At 48.1% G+C, this 15005-nt stretch overlaps 1 protein-coding gene across 3 annotated transcripts in view; it reads left to right on the top strand.

Moving 5' to 3' along the window:
• MAP2K4 (mitogen-activated protein kinase kinase 4) overlaps window positions 1–11640 on the top strand; it is a 78938-nt gene extending 67298 nt beyond the window's left edge. For all 3 annotated transcript variants that reach the window (XM_082272468.1, XM_082272469.1, XM_082272470.1), the window contains 4 exons: window positions 2061–2138; window positions 2831–2979; window positions 8085–8130; window positions 10846–11640. In XM_082272468.1, coding sequence (XP_082128594.1) covers window positions 2061–2138; window positions 2831–2979; window positions 8085–8130; window positions 10846–10959 — 387 coding nt within the window. In that variant the 3' untranslated portion in view covers window positions 10960–11640. The remainder of the gene's footprint in view (window positions 1–2060; window positions 2139–2830; window positions 2980–8084; window positions 8131–10845) is intronic.
• Window positions 11641–15005: the final 3365 nt, after the last annotated feature.

Raw genomic sequence — 15005 nt, forward strand, 5'->3', positions numbered from 1 at the left:
GTAAATGGCAGGTAAAATCTGCAATATTTGTATGTCCTGATCTGAAATAAGGACACAGATAAGGGGAATCTGAGAACGGCCAGAGAATGAGGTCATCAGCCAAGGTGTCTTCTCTCTCCCATGATGGGAATATTTTACTCTGGACTTCAATGCACTAAAGGCGTGGTGACTGTCACTCCGCACACCGGTACACCTGGCTTGAGGCGGCACATTAGGAAAATTGGTTGTTGCTTGAATTTATTACTAGATCTCAAATGCTTTAAACCAGGGTGGTGCCATGGACAATAAACCAGGGGGGTGCTGTGGACAATAAACAAGGGGGGTCCGTGGACAATAGAGGGATCACCAGCAGGAAGATTCCCCTATATATAGATCTATAGTTCTCACAATATATAGATCATTACTTATCACTAGAGGGGTCACCAGCAGGAGGAAGGAGGTCCTGATTCCTCTATATCAGGGGTGGGGAACCTCTGGCCCGCGGGACGCATGATCGTTCTGTCTGGCCCACACAATCGTTGCAATCCGCCCCCCCCCCCCCGTGCCGCTGTGTCAGAAGGAGCCGATGGCTCCGTTCTGACACTGTGAATCTCCGAAAAGGGTGGACCCGAGGCGCAGAGCAGTGCGCCTTGAGCCCGCCCATTTGTGTGACAATAGCGAATGAAGATTCGCTACTGTCTCACTGATCCTCCTCCTCCTTGGCCAATGCCATTGGCCGAGGAGGAGGAGGTGGGACACGGGAGGACTCGAAGAGATGCGGGGACTGAAGAGAGGAAGCCGCCGCTACAACAGGTAAGTCAAGTGCACTGGGGCTTGGCACGCTGTTCAATCTGCATTGTGGTCAATCGGTCTGCATTGAAAGGGGGCACGCTGTGGTCAGTTTGCATTGAAAGGGGGCACGCTGTGGTCAGTTTGCATTGAAAGGGGGCACGCTGTGGTCAGTCTGCATTAAAATTGGGCACGCTGTGGTCTCTCCACATTGAAATTGGGCACGCTGTGGTCTCTCCACATTGAAATTGGGCACGCTGTGGTCTCTCCACATTGAAATTGGGCACGCTGTGGTCTCTCCACATTGAAAGGGGGCACGCTGTGGTCTCTCCACATTGAAAGGGAGCACGCTGTGGTCTCTCCACATTGAAAGGGGGCACGCTGTGGTCTCTCCACATTGAAAGGGGGCACGCTGTGGTCTCTCCGCATTGAAAGGGGGCACGCTGTGGTCTCTCCGCATTGAAAGGGGGCACGCTGTGGTCTCTCCGCATTGAAAGGGGGCACGCTGTGGTCTCTCCGCATTGAAAGGGGGCACGCTGTGGTCTCTCCGCATTGAAAGGGGGCACGCTGTGGTCTCTCCGCATTGAAAGGGGGCACGCTGTGGTCTCTCCGCATTGAAAGGGGGCACGCTGTGGTCTCTCCGCATTGAAAGGGGGCACGCTGTGGTCTCTCCGCATTGAAAGGGGGCACGCTGTGGTCTCTCCGCATTGAAAGGGGGTACGCTGTGGTCTCTCCGCATTGAAAGGGGGCACGCTGTGGTCAGTCTGCATTGAAAGGGGGCACACTATACCTTGATTACTGAAGGCCCCTTTCACACTTTTGTGACCTCAAAGTCACGCAATTTTTTACAGCGTTTTTTGCCGCAAAGCAATGCCTATTACATTTATGCATACATTTTGTATGGCCCCCGAATGATGTTAAAAAATTCCAAATGGCCCTTGGCAGAAAAAAGGTTCCCCACCCCTGCTCTATATAGATCTTATCACTTGAGGGGATCAGCCAGAGGAAAGAGGTCCTGATTCCTATATAGATCTATAGTTATTACTAAAATGATCACCAGCAGGAGGAACGAGGTCCTGATCTCCCTAATATAATTTCATTTCACTGGACCAGCTTCTCCCGTTGGTGAGCATTATTGATACAAACCTAGATCTATACTTGGACAAACTTTAAACAAACAAAAAAAAAAAAATCAGAAAGGGACAGATTTGACCATTTCGTGTTTTTCTGCCATCGCTCTCCTATGTTTGTGTTTTTTCCCCTGAAGTCTTACATCTATTTTCCATCCACAGCCGGAGAGGATAGACCCGAGCGCGTCCAGACAAGGGTACGACGTGCGTTCCGATGTGTGGAGTCTTGGCATCACTTTGGTGAGAGAAAATTCCATAGAATAATATATATATATTTTAGGTTTTTTAAATACAACCTTCTTTGTTTAGACCCGGTTCACACTGCCTCGACAAGTCGCGCTCCATTCTGTGCAATGGAACCGTTCTAATCAGAGCGACTCAAGTCACTCCAACTTAGAGGTTCCTGCACTACTTGGGGGGCGACCTCGGAGCGGCTTGCATTGACTTCTATTAGAGAAGTAGTTTGCAAGCTGAGATGAAGTCGCGCTGCACGGGGCGGCTTCAAAGTCAGGGTGACTTTTGCGTCGCCCCAGTGTGAACTGGCTCTAAATGTGAGATTATTTTTATACTTGCTGGGTGTCTGTGGATTGGCTGACAAACTGAAAACCAGACCCTCCCTGGGTGGCTCATCTAAAAAGAAACGCACTGGAGCCTAGTGACTCCTTTACAGATCGCAGACGCCAGCCAGCACTGGGAGTGGAATAATACACCCATTACTTCCTGGTATGCAGGAGTATGTAACTTGCTCCATGTGACCGCTCTGGGCCAATAGGCCAATTAGCTCCCAGTGCCAAGCAGCTGGCGTCTGCGATCTGTAAAGGTCTAGACTCATGTATGTTGAATGGGATTCTATAGTACACCATAGATATTGGATGAAATTTGTAGTACTGTACATAGTATGAAGGTTCTGACCGCGTTCTTCCTCTCTGCAGTATGAGTTGGCAACAGGGAGGTTCCCGTACCCCAAATGGAACAGCGTGTTCGATCAGTTGACGCAGGTGGTGAAGGGCGACCCTCCGCAGCTGAGCAACTCCGAAGAGCGCGAATTCTCCTCCAGCTTCATCAACTTTGTCAACTTGTGGTGAGCATTTTCGGTCCTGTGTCAAATCCTGGCCCATGCCCAGTAGGGGGCAGCACCAAGCATGAGTCGGTGTGGTGGGGAATGGTCTTAATTTGCATATGTTGGTCCATTTTCCCACACTTTGATTACATAGTTACATAGTAGGTGAGGTTGAATAAAGACAATAGTCCATCCAGTTCAACCTGTGCAGGTATGTGTGGCTGTAATCATCTCACATACAACTGAATGTTCTGATCCTTGAGATGTACATCTAAGTCTTTTGAAAGCCACCATACTTCCCGCAGAAACCACCTCTTGTGGTAGAGAATTCCACAGTCTTGTAGCCCTAACAGTAAAGAACCCCCCTCGTTGCCTGAGGTTAAAACACCTCTCCTCTAAATGCATTGTATGCCCCTGAGTCCTCATGCAATCCCTTCGACTGAATAGCTTTTTCTCTATGCTGAGATCCCCATTGAGATATTTAAAAATTGCTATCATGTCCCCCCTCAGGCATCTCTTCTCCAGGGAGAATAAATCAAGCGATTGCAGACGCTCTTCATAGTCAAGGTCCTCCAATCCCCTAATCAGTTTAGTTGCCCTTCTCTGGACTCCCTCGCGCTCCAACACATCCCTCCTGAGGACTGGCGACCAGAACTGGACAGAATACTCCAGATGCGGTCGGACCAGAGTTTTATAAAGTGGAAGGATTATAGACTTATCTCTGGAATACATCCCTTTCTTTATGCATGCTAATATTCTGCTGGCTTTGGCAGCTGCCGCTTGACATTGCATGCTGTTGCCTAGTCTATCATCAACCAAGACTACCAGATCTTTCTATATTTTGATGGGTGTTTCAGGCACCTTTGTTGGAACGTACCTGTTCCTTGATTTGATAGACCACACTATCTCTTGTAGCCCAGAAGTCTGGCCAGCCTGGTCAGGCTCCTCCCCTTTGGATCCCTGTGTGAAGCGGCACTGCCTAAAAAGGTTTAATGTAGGGCAGGGGTGTCTAACTCAACTTCATTGCAGGCCGAATCAGCATTATGATTGCCCTCAAAGGGCCGGTTGTATCTGTAATACTAGAAGTCCAGAATATCCCTATCCCCTTACATCAGATGTCAAGAGTACCCCCCCCCCCCTATACATCAAAGGGCACCCCCTTACCTTGTGTTGCTGCTGGGAAGAAGCTGAGGGCAGAGCTAGGAAGCAGAAAGTGCAGGGTCTAGAGGAGGCCCAAAAGAGGGCTGGAGCACTACTGCAGCTCTAGAAGAGGTGTGAGGGCCACATGAAATGGCCTGGAGGGCCAGTTTCGGCCCGCGGGCTTTGTGTTTGACACATGTGATGTAGGGGGTGGGCCAAGCTGAGCATGCTGGATTCTCTGGAGGGGGCGGGCGGAGCTGAGCATGCTGGATTCTCTGGAGGGGGCGGGCGGAGCTGAGCATGCTGGATTCTCTGGAGGGGGTGGGCGGAGGTGAGCATGCTGGATTCTCTGGAAGGGCAGAGCTGAGCATGCTGCATTCTCTGGAGGGGAAGGGCGGAGCTGAGCATGCTGCATTCTCTGGAGGGGGTGGGCGGAGGTGAGCATGCTGGATTCTCTGGAGGGGGAGGGCGGAGGTGAGCATGCCCTATTCTCTGGAGGGGGAGGGCGGAGGTGAGCATGCTGGATTCTCTGGAGGGGGAGGGCGGAGGTGAGCATGCCCTATTCTCTGGAGGGGGAGGGCGGAGGTGAGCATGCTGTATTCTCTGGAGGGGGAGGGCGGAGGTGAGCATGCTGTATTCTCTGGAGGGGGAGGGCGGAGGTGAGCATGCTGCATTCTCTGGAGGGGGTGGGCGGAGGTGAGCATGCTGGATTCTCTGGAGGGGGTGGGCGGAGGTGAGCATGCTGTATTCTCTGGAGGGGGAGGGCGGAGGTGAGCATGCTGTATTCTCTGGAGGGGGAGGGCGGAGGTGAGCATGCTGCATTCTCTGGAGGGGGAGGGCGGAGGTGAGCATGCTGCATTCTCTGGAGGGGGAGGGCGGAGGTGAGCATGCTGGATTCTCTGGAGGGGGTGGGCGGAGGTGAGCATGCTGGATTCTCTGGAGGGGGTGGGCGGAGGTGAGCATGCTGGATTCTCTGGAGGGGGTGGGCGGAGGTGAGCATGCTGGATTCTCTGGAGGGGGTGGGCGGAGGTGAGCATGCTGGATTCTCTGGAGGGGGTGGGCGGAGGTGAGCATGCTGGATTCTCAGGAGGGGGTAGGCGGAGCTGAGCATGTTGGATTCTCTGGAGGGGGTGGGCGGAGCTGAGCATGTTGGATTCTCTGGAGGGGGTGGGCGGAGGTGAGCATGCTGGATTCTCAGGAGGGGGTAGGCGGAGCTGAGCATGTTGGATTCTCTGGAGGGGGTGGGCGGAGCTGAGCATGTTGGATTCTCTGGAGGGGGTGGGCGGAGCTGAGCATGCTGGATTCTCCTTGGTTGTCTTCATCATTCCCTTGTCTATGTAGGCTGTGGTTTCTGATTGGGTAGATCTAGTATGAATTCTGGCTTTACCAGATCAATGGGCCCATGTGTAACCAATCAGAAATTGACAGATATTATGAAAGCCGCTATAAGCATCTGAATTTGGATTATTGCTGTTTGGCACAATGGTGAGTTGAGACCCAATGTCATCCGTCCAGAGGAGAAAGTAAGATCTGCATGTTTTTTGGACTATTCTGATGACCACTTCTACACCGCCATTCTGTCTCCATGGGGAGCGATCGCGGGTGCTTGGTGGCAATTGTGGCCACCGGACCCGCTGATTTGGCTCCCCCTGTAGCCAAATGACGCGTGCGCGCCCCCACTCGCGGTCCCTCGAAATTACGTACAGTTATGTCAATCGGCGACATAGAGCCGAACCGCAAGCCGCGGTATATGTACTTCGACGGCTGGCAAGTGGTTAAAGGAGATTGGTGACTGGAATGTTTTTACGTTTATTATAAACTACACTTTTGTGGACTATTTTTATATTTTTTATTTCTATTCTCATTTCAATTGATCACCGCATGTATTTATTTAGCAGCGGTTAAACTTGAATGTTTTTATGATTTTTATCGATCGGGATTCCAGTCAACCTTAATGCAAAGGTCTAACTTTAATCACACTTCTATTTTTATTATTAGTTTGTTTTCAGTTTTGGTTGAAGCACAATTGTAGTTTGGACTTTTCACATTGATCTTTGTTCTGGCTTATTGGGTTTGAGTTTTTTGTGTATTTGCTGCCATCTACTGGGAGGCTTGATGTTCTGTAGCCTGCGACTTGTAATAGGAAATCTGAGCGCTCTGTTGTGTTGCTGCCCCCTGCTGGTGTTTTGTGGTAAGATGTGTTTTTTGTTTTTTTTTTAGCTACATTTTGCTTGAATAAGGCCCCTTTCACACAGGCGGACCGTTCAGATCTGCCTGTCCGTTTTTTTGGCGCATCTGAACGGTCCCCCCATGCATTCCTATGGGGCATCGGATGTCAGCGGAGACATGTCCGCTGACATCCGACCCGATCCGATCCGTCAAATCTGGACGGATGGAAACCCTATTTTCCATCCGTCCAGCGGATCGGATCGGGTGAGAACGGACTGACGGTCCGTTGACATCCGATTTTCCCCATAGAGATGCATTGGGAACTGACAGCTGTGTCTCCGCACACAGCGCGGAGACACAGCTGTCCTCCTGCTGCTCAGCGGGGATCGGCGGCTCGATCCCCCGCTGAGAAAAACGGACTCCGTCCAACGGACGGAGTGTGTGAAAGGAGCCTTAGTGTTATAACCACTTTACCTCCGATAGATTTACCCCCCTTCATGATCAGGCTGTTTTTTGCGATCCAACACTACGTTACCTTAACTGACAATTGCGTGGTCATGCAACGCTTTGCCCAAAATACAATTTTTCATGTTTTTTTCCCCACAAATAGAGCTTTCGTTTGGTGGTATTTGATCACCACTACATTTATTTTTGCACTAGAAAAGAAAGTCCATTTTGGAAAAAAAAAAATAAATACATTTTTTACTTTCTGCTATAAATCCTATCCAATGAACAAAAAAAAAAAAAAAAAAAATTTTAATCAAATTTCTTTATTAATTTCGGCCAATATGTATTCTGCTACATAGTTTTTTTTAAAAAACCCCAATAAGCATATATTGATTCATTTACATAAACATTATAGCGTCTACAAACGTGTGTGTATATATGTGTATATAATATATATATATAATCGCAGAAATAACGAAAAAAAGTTCCAATGGAAAAAGTCATTTTTGCATTTACGCACCATTTAATTATTATCGATTTAATACTGATTTATTTTATTGTGATTATCTCACTCATGGTGTGATTATTTAATCATTGTGATTAATTTATTTCACTATTTATGCACCATTCATTTAATATTGATTTAATACGCGATTCTATTTTCACTCAGTGTTCTGATCCAATCATTGTGATTATTGTGTGATTTGGTTCACGATTTTATTGATTTTTATCACCTTTTTTTATTTCACTTTGGCGCAGCATTATTGATTTATTTTTGCAATCTGTACTCCCCCCCCCCCAGTTAGTTTAATTTGTTTCCTAGCTTGACATGAAGCCCCGTCATAGCTCCTGCAGCGTGCACGCTCCACATCCTGGGATTACATATCAGTGTGAAGCGGTAACCAGGCATGTCCGGAGGCAGCATTACACGTGTGCATTAACAGAAATCCCCTTGGATGCCTTGTCCTGCCAGCGGATGCAGAGGAGGGGGGTGTCAAACTGGCGGCCCTCCAGCTGTTGCAGAACTACAAATCCCATCATGCCTCTGCCTATGGGAGTTATACTTGTAACTGCAAAGCCTCATGGGATTTGTAGTTCTGCAACAGCTGGAGGGCCGCCAGTTTGACACCTGCATGCTCCCCGAGTGATGATAGAGTGAGGTGCCGCACCTTGAAGAGCTGAAGGAAAAAGGCATCTTGAAAACTCCTTTCCTTAAAATATTAAATGATTTACAAGAACTGTAAAACAGAAATATAGTGTCGGGTCCATACAACGGCTGCAGAACCAACATTTCTAATATAATTGGAGGATTGTAGCAGTTTTCACTGGAATTCTGTTAACATTTTGTTTTTCCTTTTTTTTTCCTGCAGCCTTACAAAGGACGAATCTAAGAGGCCAAAGTACAGAGAGCTTTTGGTGAGTGTCTGCTGTGTGTACAAAGGAGTTACCTATGCCAGCCGATCGAATTTAGTTTCTCTCCTCACCTTTCCAGGACGGCCCAACATGAGTTTAGGCGGGCCGTCCTGGAAAGGCTCGTAAGAAAAGACCGTTACCGGTGAACTAACGGTAGGTTTTCAGGCGGATTAGTAGCGATCTTCAGCGTATCTTTCCATTTTCATTACATTAGTTCAGATCCACGCATGTCCTCAATAGGTTTCTGTGCTCCTCTATGCAATGCAGGCAGATTGTGGTTGGTGTGAACTTCCTGAAAACATCACAGGAACCTTCCTCTAGCGGGCCTCTCAAGAGTACAGATGTAAGCAGTTGGCTGGCTCTTGGGTGTAGTTGTGCAAATATCAAAATGCCTTGATTGGTGGGTTTAAGTCTGGAGGGGTGGGCATTCCTAGGCAGGCTGCATTTGCATGCAGATCGCCCTAGGCTACGTCCACCTGTGCTGCTGGGCCTCTGTGATTGAAATCATTCACTAAAATCCAGCGATTCAAAGGAGCGTGGCCAAGGACAGTTGAGTGCTAGATGATGCTTGATATCCTCCAGCATGGAAACGAGGCGTGCTCCGTCTGACTTTCTGCAGCTTCTAATGAACATTGTAACAAGCTCGCAGCATGCAGTGATATCAAAGCACATTTGAACCCCACTTGGAGTGGTTCACTTTCAGACTTGTAGCTAATCCAGACCCAAGCAGTGGAAACCTCGGGGAGACGCTGGTGTTGGGGTCCTGGGAGAGGTGGAGGCTGTGGTGGTGGGATCCTGACAATAGTGAAGGTTCTAGTGGTGGGATTCTGTCAAGGGCGGATGCTGTGGTGGCGGGCAATCCTGGCAAGGTCGGCTGTTGTGGTGGTGGGCAATCCTGGAAAGGGCGGATGCTGTGATGGCAGGCAATCCTGGCAAGGGTGAATGCTGTGATGGTGGGGAATCTAGGGAAGGGCGAAGGCTGTGGTGGCGGGGGATCTTGGGAAGGGGCGGAGGCTGTGGGGGCAGGGGGATCCTGAGAATGGCTGAGGTTCTGGTAGTGGAATCCTGGAAAGGGTGGGGGCTGTGGTGGCGGGGAAATCCTAGGAAGGGGGCGGAGGCTGTAGTGGTGGAATCCTGAGAATGGTGGAGGTTCTAGTAGTGGAATCCTGGGAAGGGGTGGAGGTTCTAGTAGTGGAATACTGGGAAGAGGTGGAGGTTGTGGTGGTGGTTTTCTGAAAATGTGGTGGAGGTTTTAGTAGATGAATCCTGGAAAGGATGGGACCTGTTGTGGTGGAATCCTGAGAATGGTGGAGGTTCTAGAGAATGGTGGAGGTTCTAGTAATGGAATCCTGGGAAGGGTGGGGGCTGTGTGGTTGCAGGGAATCCTCGGAAGGGGTGGAGGCTGTAGTGGTGGAATCCTGAGAATTGTGGAGGTTCCAGTAGTGAAATTCTGGGAAGGGTGGGGGTTGTGGTGGTGGAGGTTCTAATAGTGGAATCCGGGGAAGGGGTTGAGATTGTGGAGGTTCCAGTAGTGGAATCCTGGGAAGGGTGGGGACTGTGGTGGTGGTTCTAGAGAATGGTAGAGGGTGGGGGTTGTGTGGTGGCTGGGAATCCTCAGAAGGGGCGGAGGCTGTAGTGGTGGAATCATGAGAATTGTGGAGGTTCCAGTAGTGGAATCCTGGGAAGGGTGGGGGTTATGGTGGTGGTTTTCTGAAAATGTGGTGGAGGTTTTAGTAGTTAATCCTGGGAAGGGTGGGACCTGTTGTGGTGGAATCCTGAGAATGGTGGAGGTTCTAGTAATGGAATCCTGGGAAGGGTGGGGGCTGTGTGGTGGCAGGGAATCCTCGGAAGGGGTGGAGGCTGTAGTGGTGGAATCCTGAGAATTGTGGAGGTTCCAGTAGTGAAATTCTGGGAAGGGTGGGGGTTGTGGTGGTGGAGGTTCTAATAGTGGAATCCGGGGAAGGGGTTGAGATTGTGGAGGTTCCAGTAGTGGAATCCTGGGAAGGGTGGGGACTGTGGTGGTGGTTCTAGAGAATGGTAGAGGGTGGGGGTTGTGTGGTGGCTGGGAATCCTCAGAAGGGGCGGAGGCTGTAGTGGTGGAATCATGAGAATTGTGGAGGTTCCAGTAGTGGAATCCTGGGAAGGGTGGGGGTTATGGTGGTGGTTTTCTGAAAATGTGGTGGAGGTTTTAGTAGTTAATCCTGGGAAGGGTGGGACCTGTTGTGGTGGAATCCTGAGAATGGTGGAGGTTCTAGTAATGGAATCCTGGGAAGGGTGGGGGCTGTGTGGTGGCAGGGAATCCTCGGAAGGGGTGGAGGCTGTAGTGGTGGAATCCTGAGAATTGTGGAGGGTCCAGTAGTGGATTTCTGGGAAGGGTGGGGGTTGTGGTGGCGGGGAATCCTGAGAATGGTGGAGGTTCTAGTAGTGGAACCCTAGGAATGGGCGGGGTTTGTAGCGTTGGGAATCCTGGGAAGGGGCGGGGACTATGGCGGAGGGAATCCTGGACGTGGCTTTTTAAAGGGCCATATCTCGCCATTTGGAGTCCCAAAGAAAATAGACTGTATGTGACTAAACTGACCAGTAGACATAGAAAACTTTAAATCTCTCCACCTGCAGTGCACATTTCAAGCCGTGAAGAAAATATAAATTTATCCACATTGTGGATTTGTTTAACCCAGAGAAGACGTTGAACCCTTTTTTTTATTTTTATTCCCGCAGAAACACTCTTTCATCATGATGTACGAGGAGCGAAACGTAGATGTTGCTGGATACGTCATTAAAATCCTGGATCAGATGCCAGCTACCCCCAGCTCCCCGATGTACGTCGATTGACCCCGCCTCCACCCAAAACTCTAGCAAATGGCAACGTAAAACGGAAGGGCTGGGGGGCAAACCAGACGGAGAGAGGCGCCACAGCACGAACCCGACGTGACTTTACCTCTCCGGCTGCAGTGCTACGTGCAATAAGATCAGTGTTTTTGTTTCCTATCTTTCCATTGTGTCTGTACGCTAAAGTCATATGTTAAAAAAAAAAAAAAAAAACGCATCCCTTTAAAAACCGCCAGTCACCCGGTGCTCGCCTGGCGGACAGACAAAAGCCCACGTTCCGTGCTAACCCGCTCGATGGAACTCAAAGTGAGACTGGAAAAAAACCAATATCTCTGCTATGACCTCTTCCACCTGAAACCAACGTAAAATGGATGCCGACCGCCCCCAGAGGACCGAGACCAGGCGTCGTACGACTTTACCACCCTGCTCTGCGGAGGCGGGAAGAGGCGAAAAAGAATATGAATTATATAAATATATATATTTTTATTATTTTTAAATAAAAAAACAAAAAAAATTCTTCACAAAGTGCAATAGGTTAACCAATTCTTCGTCAGGTGGTCCTGCCACGGATCAGGACTTTTATTATTTTATTTTTTTTTGCCCTTCTGGCAGAGAATGGGGTTAATAAATATGAAATTCTGTTCCACTATAGTTTTATTTTATGTTCAGAGTGTCAGTTGGATTTATTTTTCCCTTTTTTTTTTTTTTTTTTTTTTAAGAATCAAAAACTATAGTAAATATCTCTACCAAAAAACACAAAAATTATGTTGCATTGAAAAAAAAAAAAAAAATCTAACATTAAAATATTAAGAGATGGAGTCTAACGTTGGTTGGAATTATTGGTTCTTTGGGGCACATGGTACATGCAAATATAAGGACAACTTTGGGGACACCCAAGCATCACACCTATATGAGCCTACTGGACATCCCATTCAAATCCATGACCGTTACTATAGAGCTTCTCCCCCTCTCCTTGGTGTCTATAATAGACCTTTCTCTTCTTAGGAAGCTTTCCGCACGCTTTCAGAGGATGTTTGATGGGATTTGTGCCCATTTGTGGTGTCAGGTACTGGTGTTGGATGAGAAGACCTGGCTCACAATTGGCATTCCAGTTCATCCCAAAGGTGTTCAGTAGGGTTGAGGTCAGGGCTCTGCAAAACACTTTTGAGTTCCTCCACACCAAACCGGTCACACCAGAGGCTGTAGTGGTGGAATCCTGAGATTTGTGGAGGTTTTAGTAGTGGAATCCTGGGAAGGGTGGGGGCTGTGGTGGCGGGGAATCCTGGGAAGGGTGGAGGCTGTGGTGGTGGAATCCTGAAAATGGTTGAGGCTCTAGTAGTGGAATCCTGAAAATGGTGGAGGTTCTAGTGGTGGTATCCTGGAAAGGGTGGGGGCTGTGGTGGCGGGGAATCCTAGGAAGGGGCAGAGGCTGTAGTGGTGAAATGGTGGAGGTTCGAGTAGTGGAATTATATTATTGTATACATACAATATTATGAAAAGTATTGGGACGCCTGCCTTTACCCACACACATGAACTTTCATGGCATCCCAGTCTTCGTCCGTAGGGTTTAATATTGAGTTGACCCACCCTTTGCAGTTATAAAACAGCTTCAACTCTTCTGGGAAGCTATAATTCATCCCATAATGTCCATAAAGACGAGGATGATCGTGTTTGGGGTGGAGGTACTTGACTGGCCTACAACCCAAAGGAACACCTTTGGGATGAATTAGAGTGCAGATTGTGAGCCAGGCCTTCACGCCAATATCAGTGCCTGACATCACAAATGCGCTTCTCCAAGAATGGTCAAACATTCCCATAGACACACTCCTAAACCTTGTGGACAGCCTTCCCAGAAGAGTTGAAGCTGTTATAGCTGCAAAGGGTGGGCCAACTCAATATTGAAACCTACGGACTAAGACTGGGATGACATGAACGTTCATGTAAAGGCAGGCGTCCCAATACTTTTGATGATATTGTATGGTATATGTGTAAAATATATATATATATATATATATATATATATATATATATATATATATATATATATATATATATATATATATATATATATATATATATATATATATACACACACACCGTACAGACCAAAAGTTTGGACACACCTTCTCATTCAAAGAGTTTTTTCTTTATTTTCATGACTATAAAAATTGTAGAGTCACACTTCAAGAGGTAAGCCCCGTACACACGTGCCGAACGATCGGCCATCTTTTGTCCCCGGGCTGTCGTGTCTGCTGAAAAGTGCAAAAGACTGCACGCGAATTTTGTCCGCCGACTGCAGAAGTGATGTCATGTGATGGTTAACTTTCCCTGTGTTTTTTCTTTTCTGAGCATGCCCAGTCTTGCAAATCTGCTGTCGGTCGGCCGAATTCTGTACTGACTGGCGAACAATCAGCCGTTCTGGTGTCGGCATACAAAAATTTTAATGCCTGCACGACAGATTCTGTTCGGCCGAAAGTGCGCTGTCGGAAGCATCATACTAACAAGCCGAAAATCGGCCGATCGGTCGTCGGCCGAATCTTTTCGGCCAACAATCGGTACGTGTGTACGGGCCTGTAGTCACCTGAAATGGTTTTCACTTCACAGCTGTGCCCTGTCAGGTTTAATAAGGCTGGCCATACACTATACAATTTTCTTATTCAATTTCCTTTAGATTTACCTTAAACTATGTAGTGCAAGGGCCTGCCTGACTGCATACAAATTTAAAGTGTTTAGGTTTGACCCTATATTACATGGTTTTGGCAAATCTAAAGGAAAGTTAAACAAGAAAATTGTATAGTGTATGGCCAGCCTAAGTGTGATTTCTTGCCTTATAAATGGGGTTGGGACCATCAGTTGTGTTGTGCAGAAGTCAGGTGGATACACAGCTGATAGTCCTACTGAATAGACTGTTAGAATTTGTATTATGGCAAGAATGTACTCAGCTAAGTACAGGAAAACGAGTGGCCATCATTACTTTAAGAAATGAAGGTCAGTCAGTCCGAAAAATTGGGAAAACTTTGAAAGTGTCCCCAAGTGCAGTCACAAAAACCATCAAGAGCTACAAAGAAACTGGCTGACATGCGGACCGCCCCAGGAAAGGAAGACCAAGAGTCACCTCTGCTGCGAAGGATAAGTTCATCCGAGGCACCAGCCTCAGAAATCGCAGGTTAACAGCAGCTCCGATTAGAGACCAGGTCAATGGCACACGGAGTTCTAGCAGCAGACACATCTCTAGAACTGTTAAGAGGAGACTGTGTGAATCCGGCCTTCATGGTAGAATATCTGCTAGGAAACCACTGCTAAAGAAAGGCAACAAGCAGAAGAGACTTGTTTGGGCTAAAGAACACAAGGAATGGACATTAGACCAGTGGAAATCTGTGCTTTGGTCTGATGAGTCCAAATTTGAGATCTTTGGTTCCAACCACCGTGTCTTTGTGCGACGCAGAAAAGGTGAACGGATGGACTCTACATGCCTGGTTCCCACTGTGAAGCATGGAGGAGGAGGTGTGATGGTGTGGGTGTGCTTTGCTGGTGACACTGTTGGGGATTTATTCAAAATTGAAGGCAAACTCAACCAGCATGGCTACCACAGCATTTTGCAGCGGCATGCTATTCCATCCGGTTTGTGTTTAGTTGGACCATCATTTATTTTTCAACAGGACAATGACCCCAAACACACCTCCAGGCTGTGTAAGGGCTATTTGACCAAGAAGGAGAGGGATGGGGTGCTGCACCAGATGACCCGGCCTCCACAGTCACCGGACCTCAACCCAATCCAGATGGTTTGGGGTGAGCTGGACCGCAGAGTGAAGGCAAAAGGGCCAACAAGTGCTAAGCATCTCTGGGAACTCCTTCAAGACTGTTGGAAGACCATTTCAGGTGACTACCTCTTGAAGTGTGACTACAATTTTCATAGTCATGAAAATAAAGAAAACTCTTTAACCACTTGCCAACCACCCCAAGTACATATACTGCGGCGGTCAGCCCCTCACAGGCAAAGTGACGTACAGTATATATACGTCACTAGCCTGTGACGTATAAGGGGGCGC

Source organism: Pelophylax lessonae, assembly GCF_965119305.1.
Source record: "Pelophylax lessonae genome assembly, chromosome: 11".
Classification (NCBI taxonomy): Eukaryota; Metazoa; Chordata; class Amphibia; order Anura; family Ranidae; genus Pelophylax; species Pelophylax lessonae.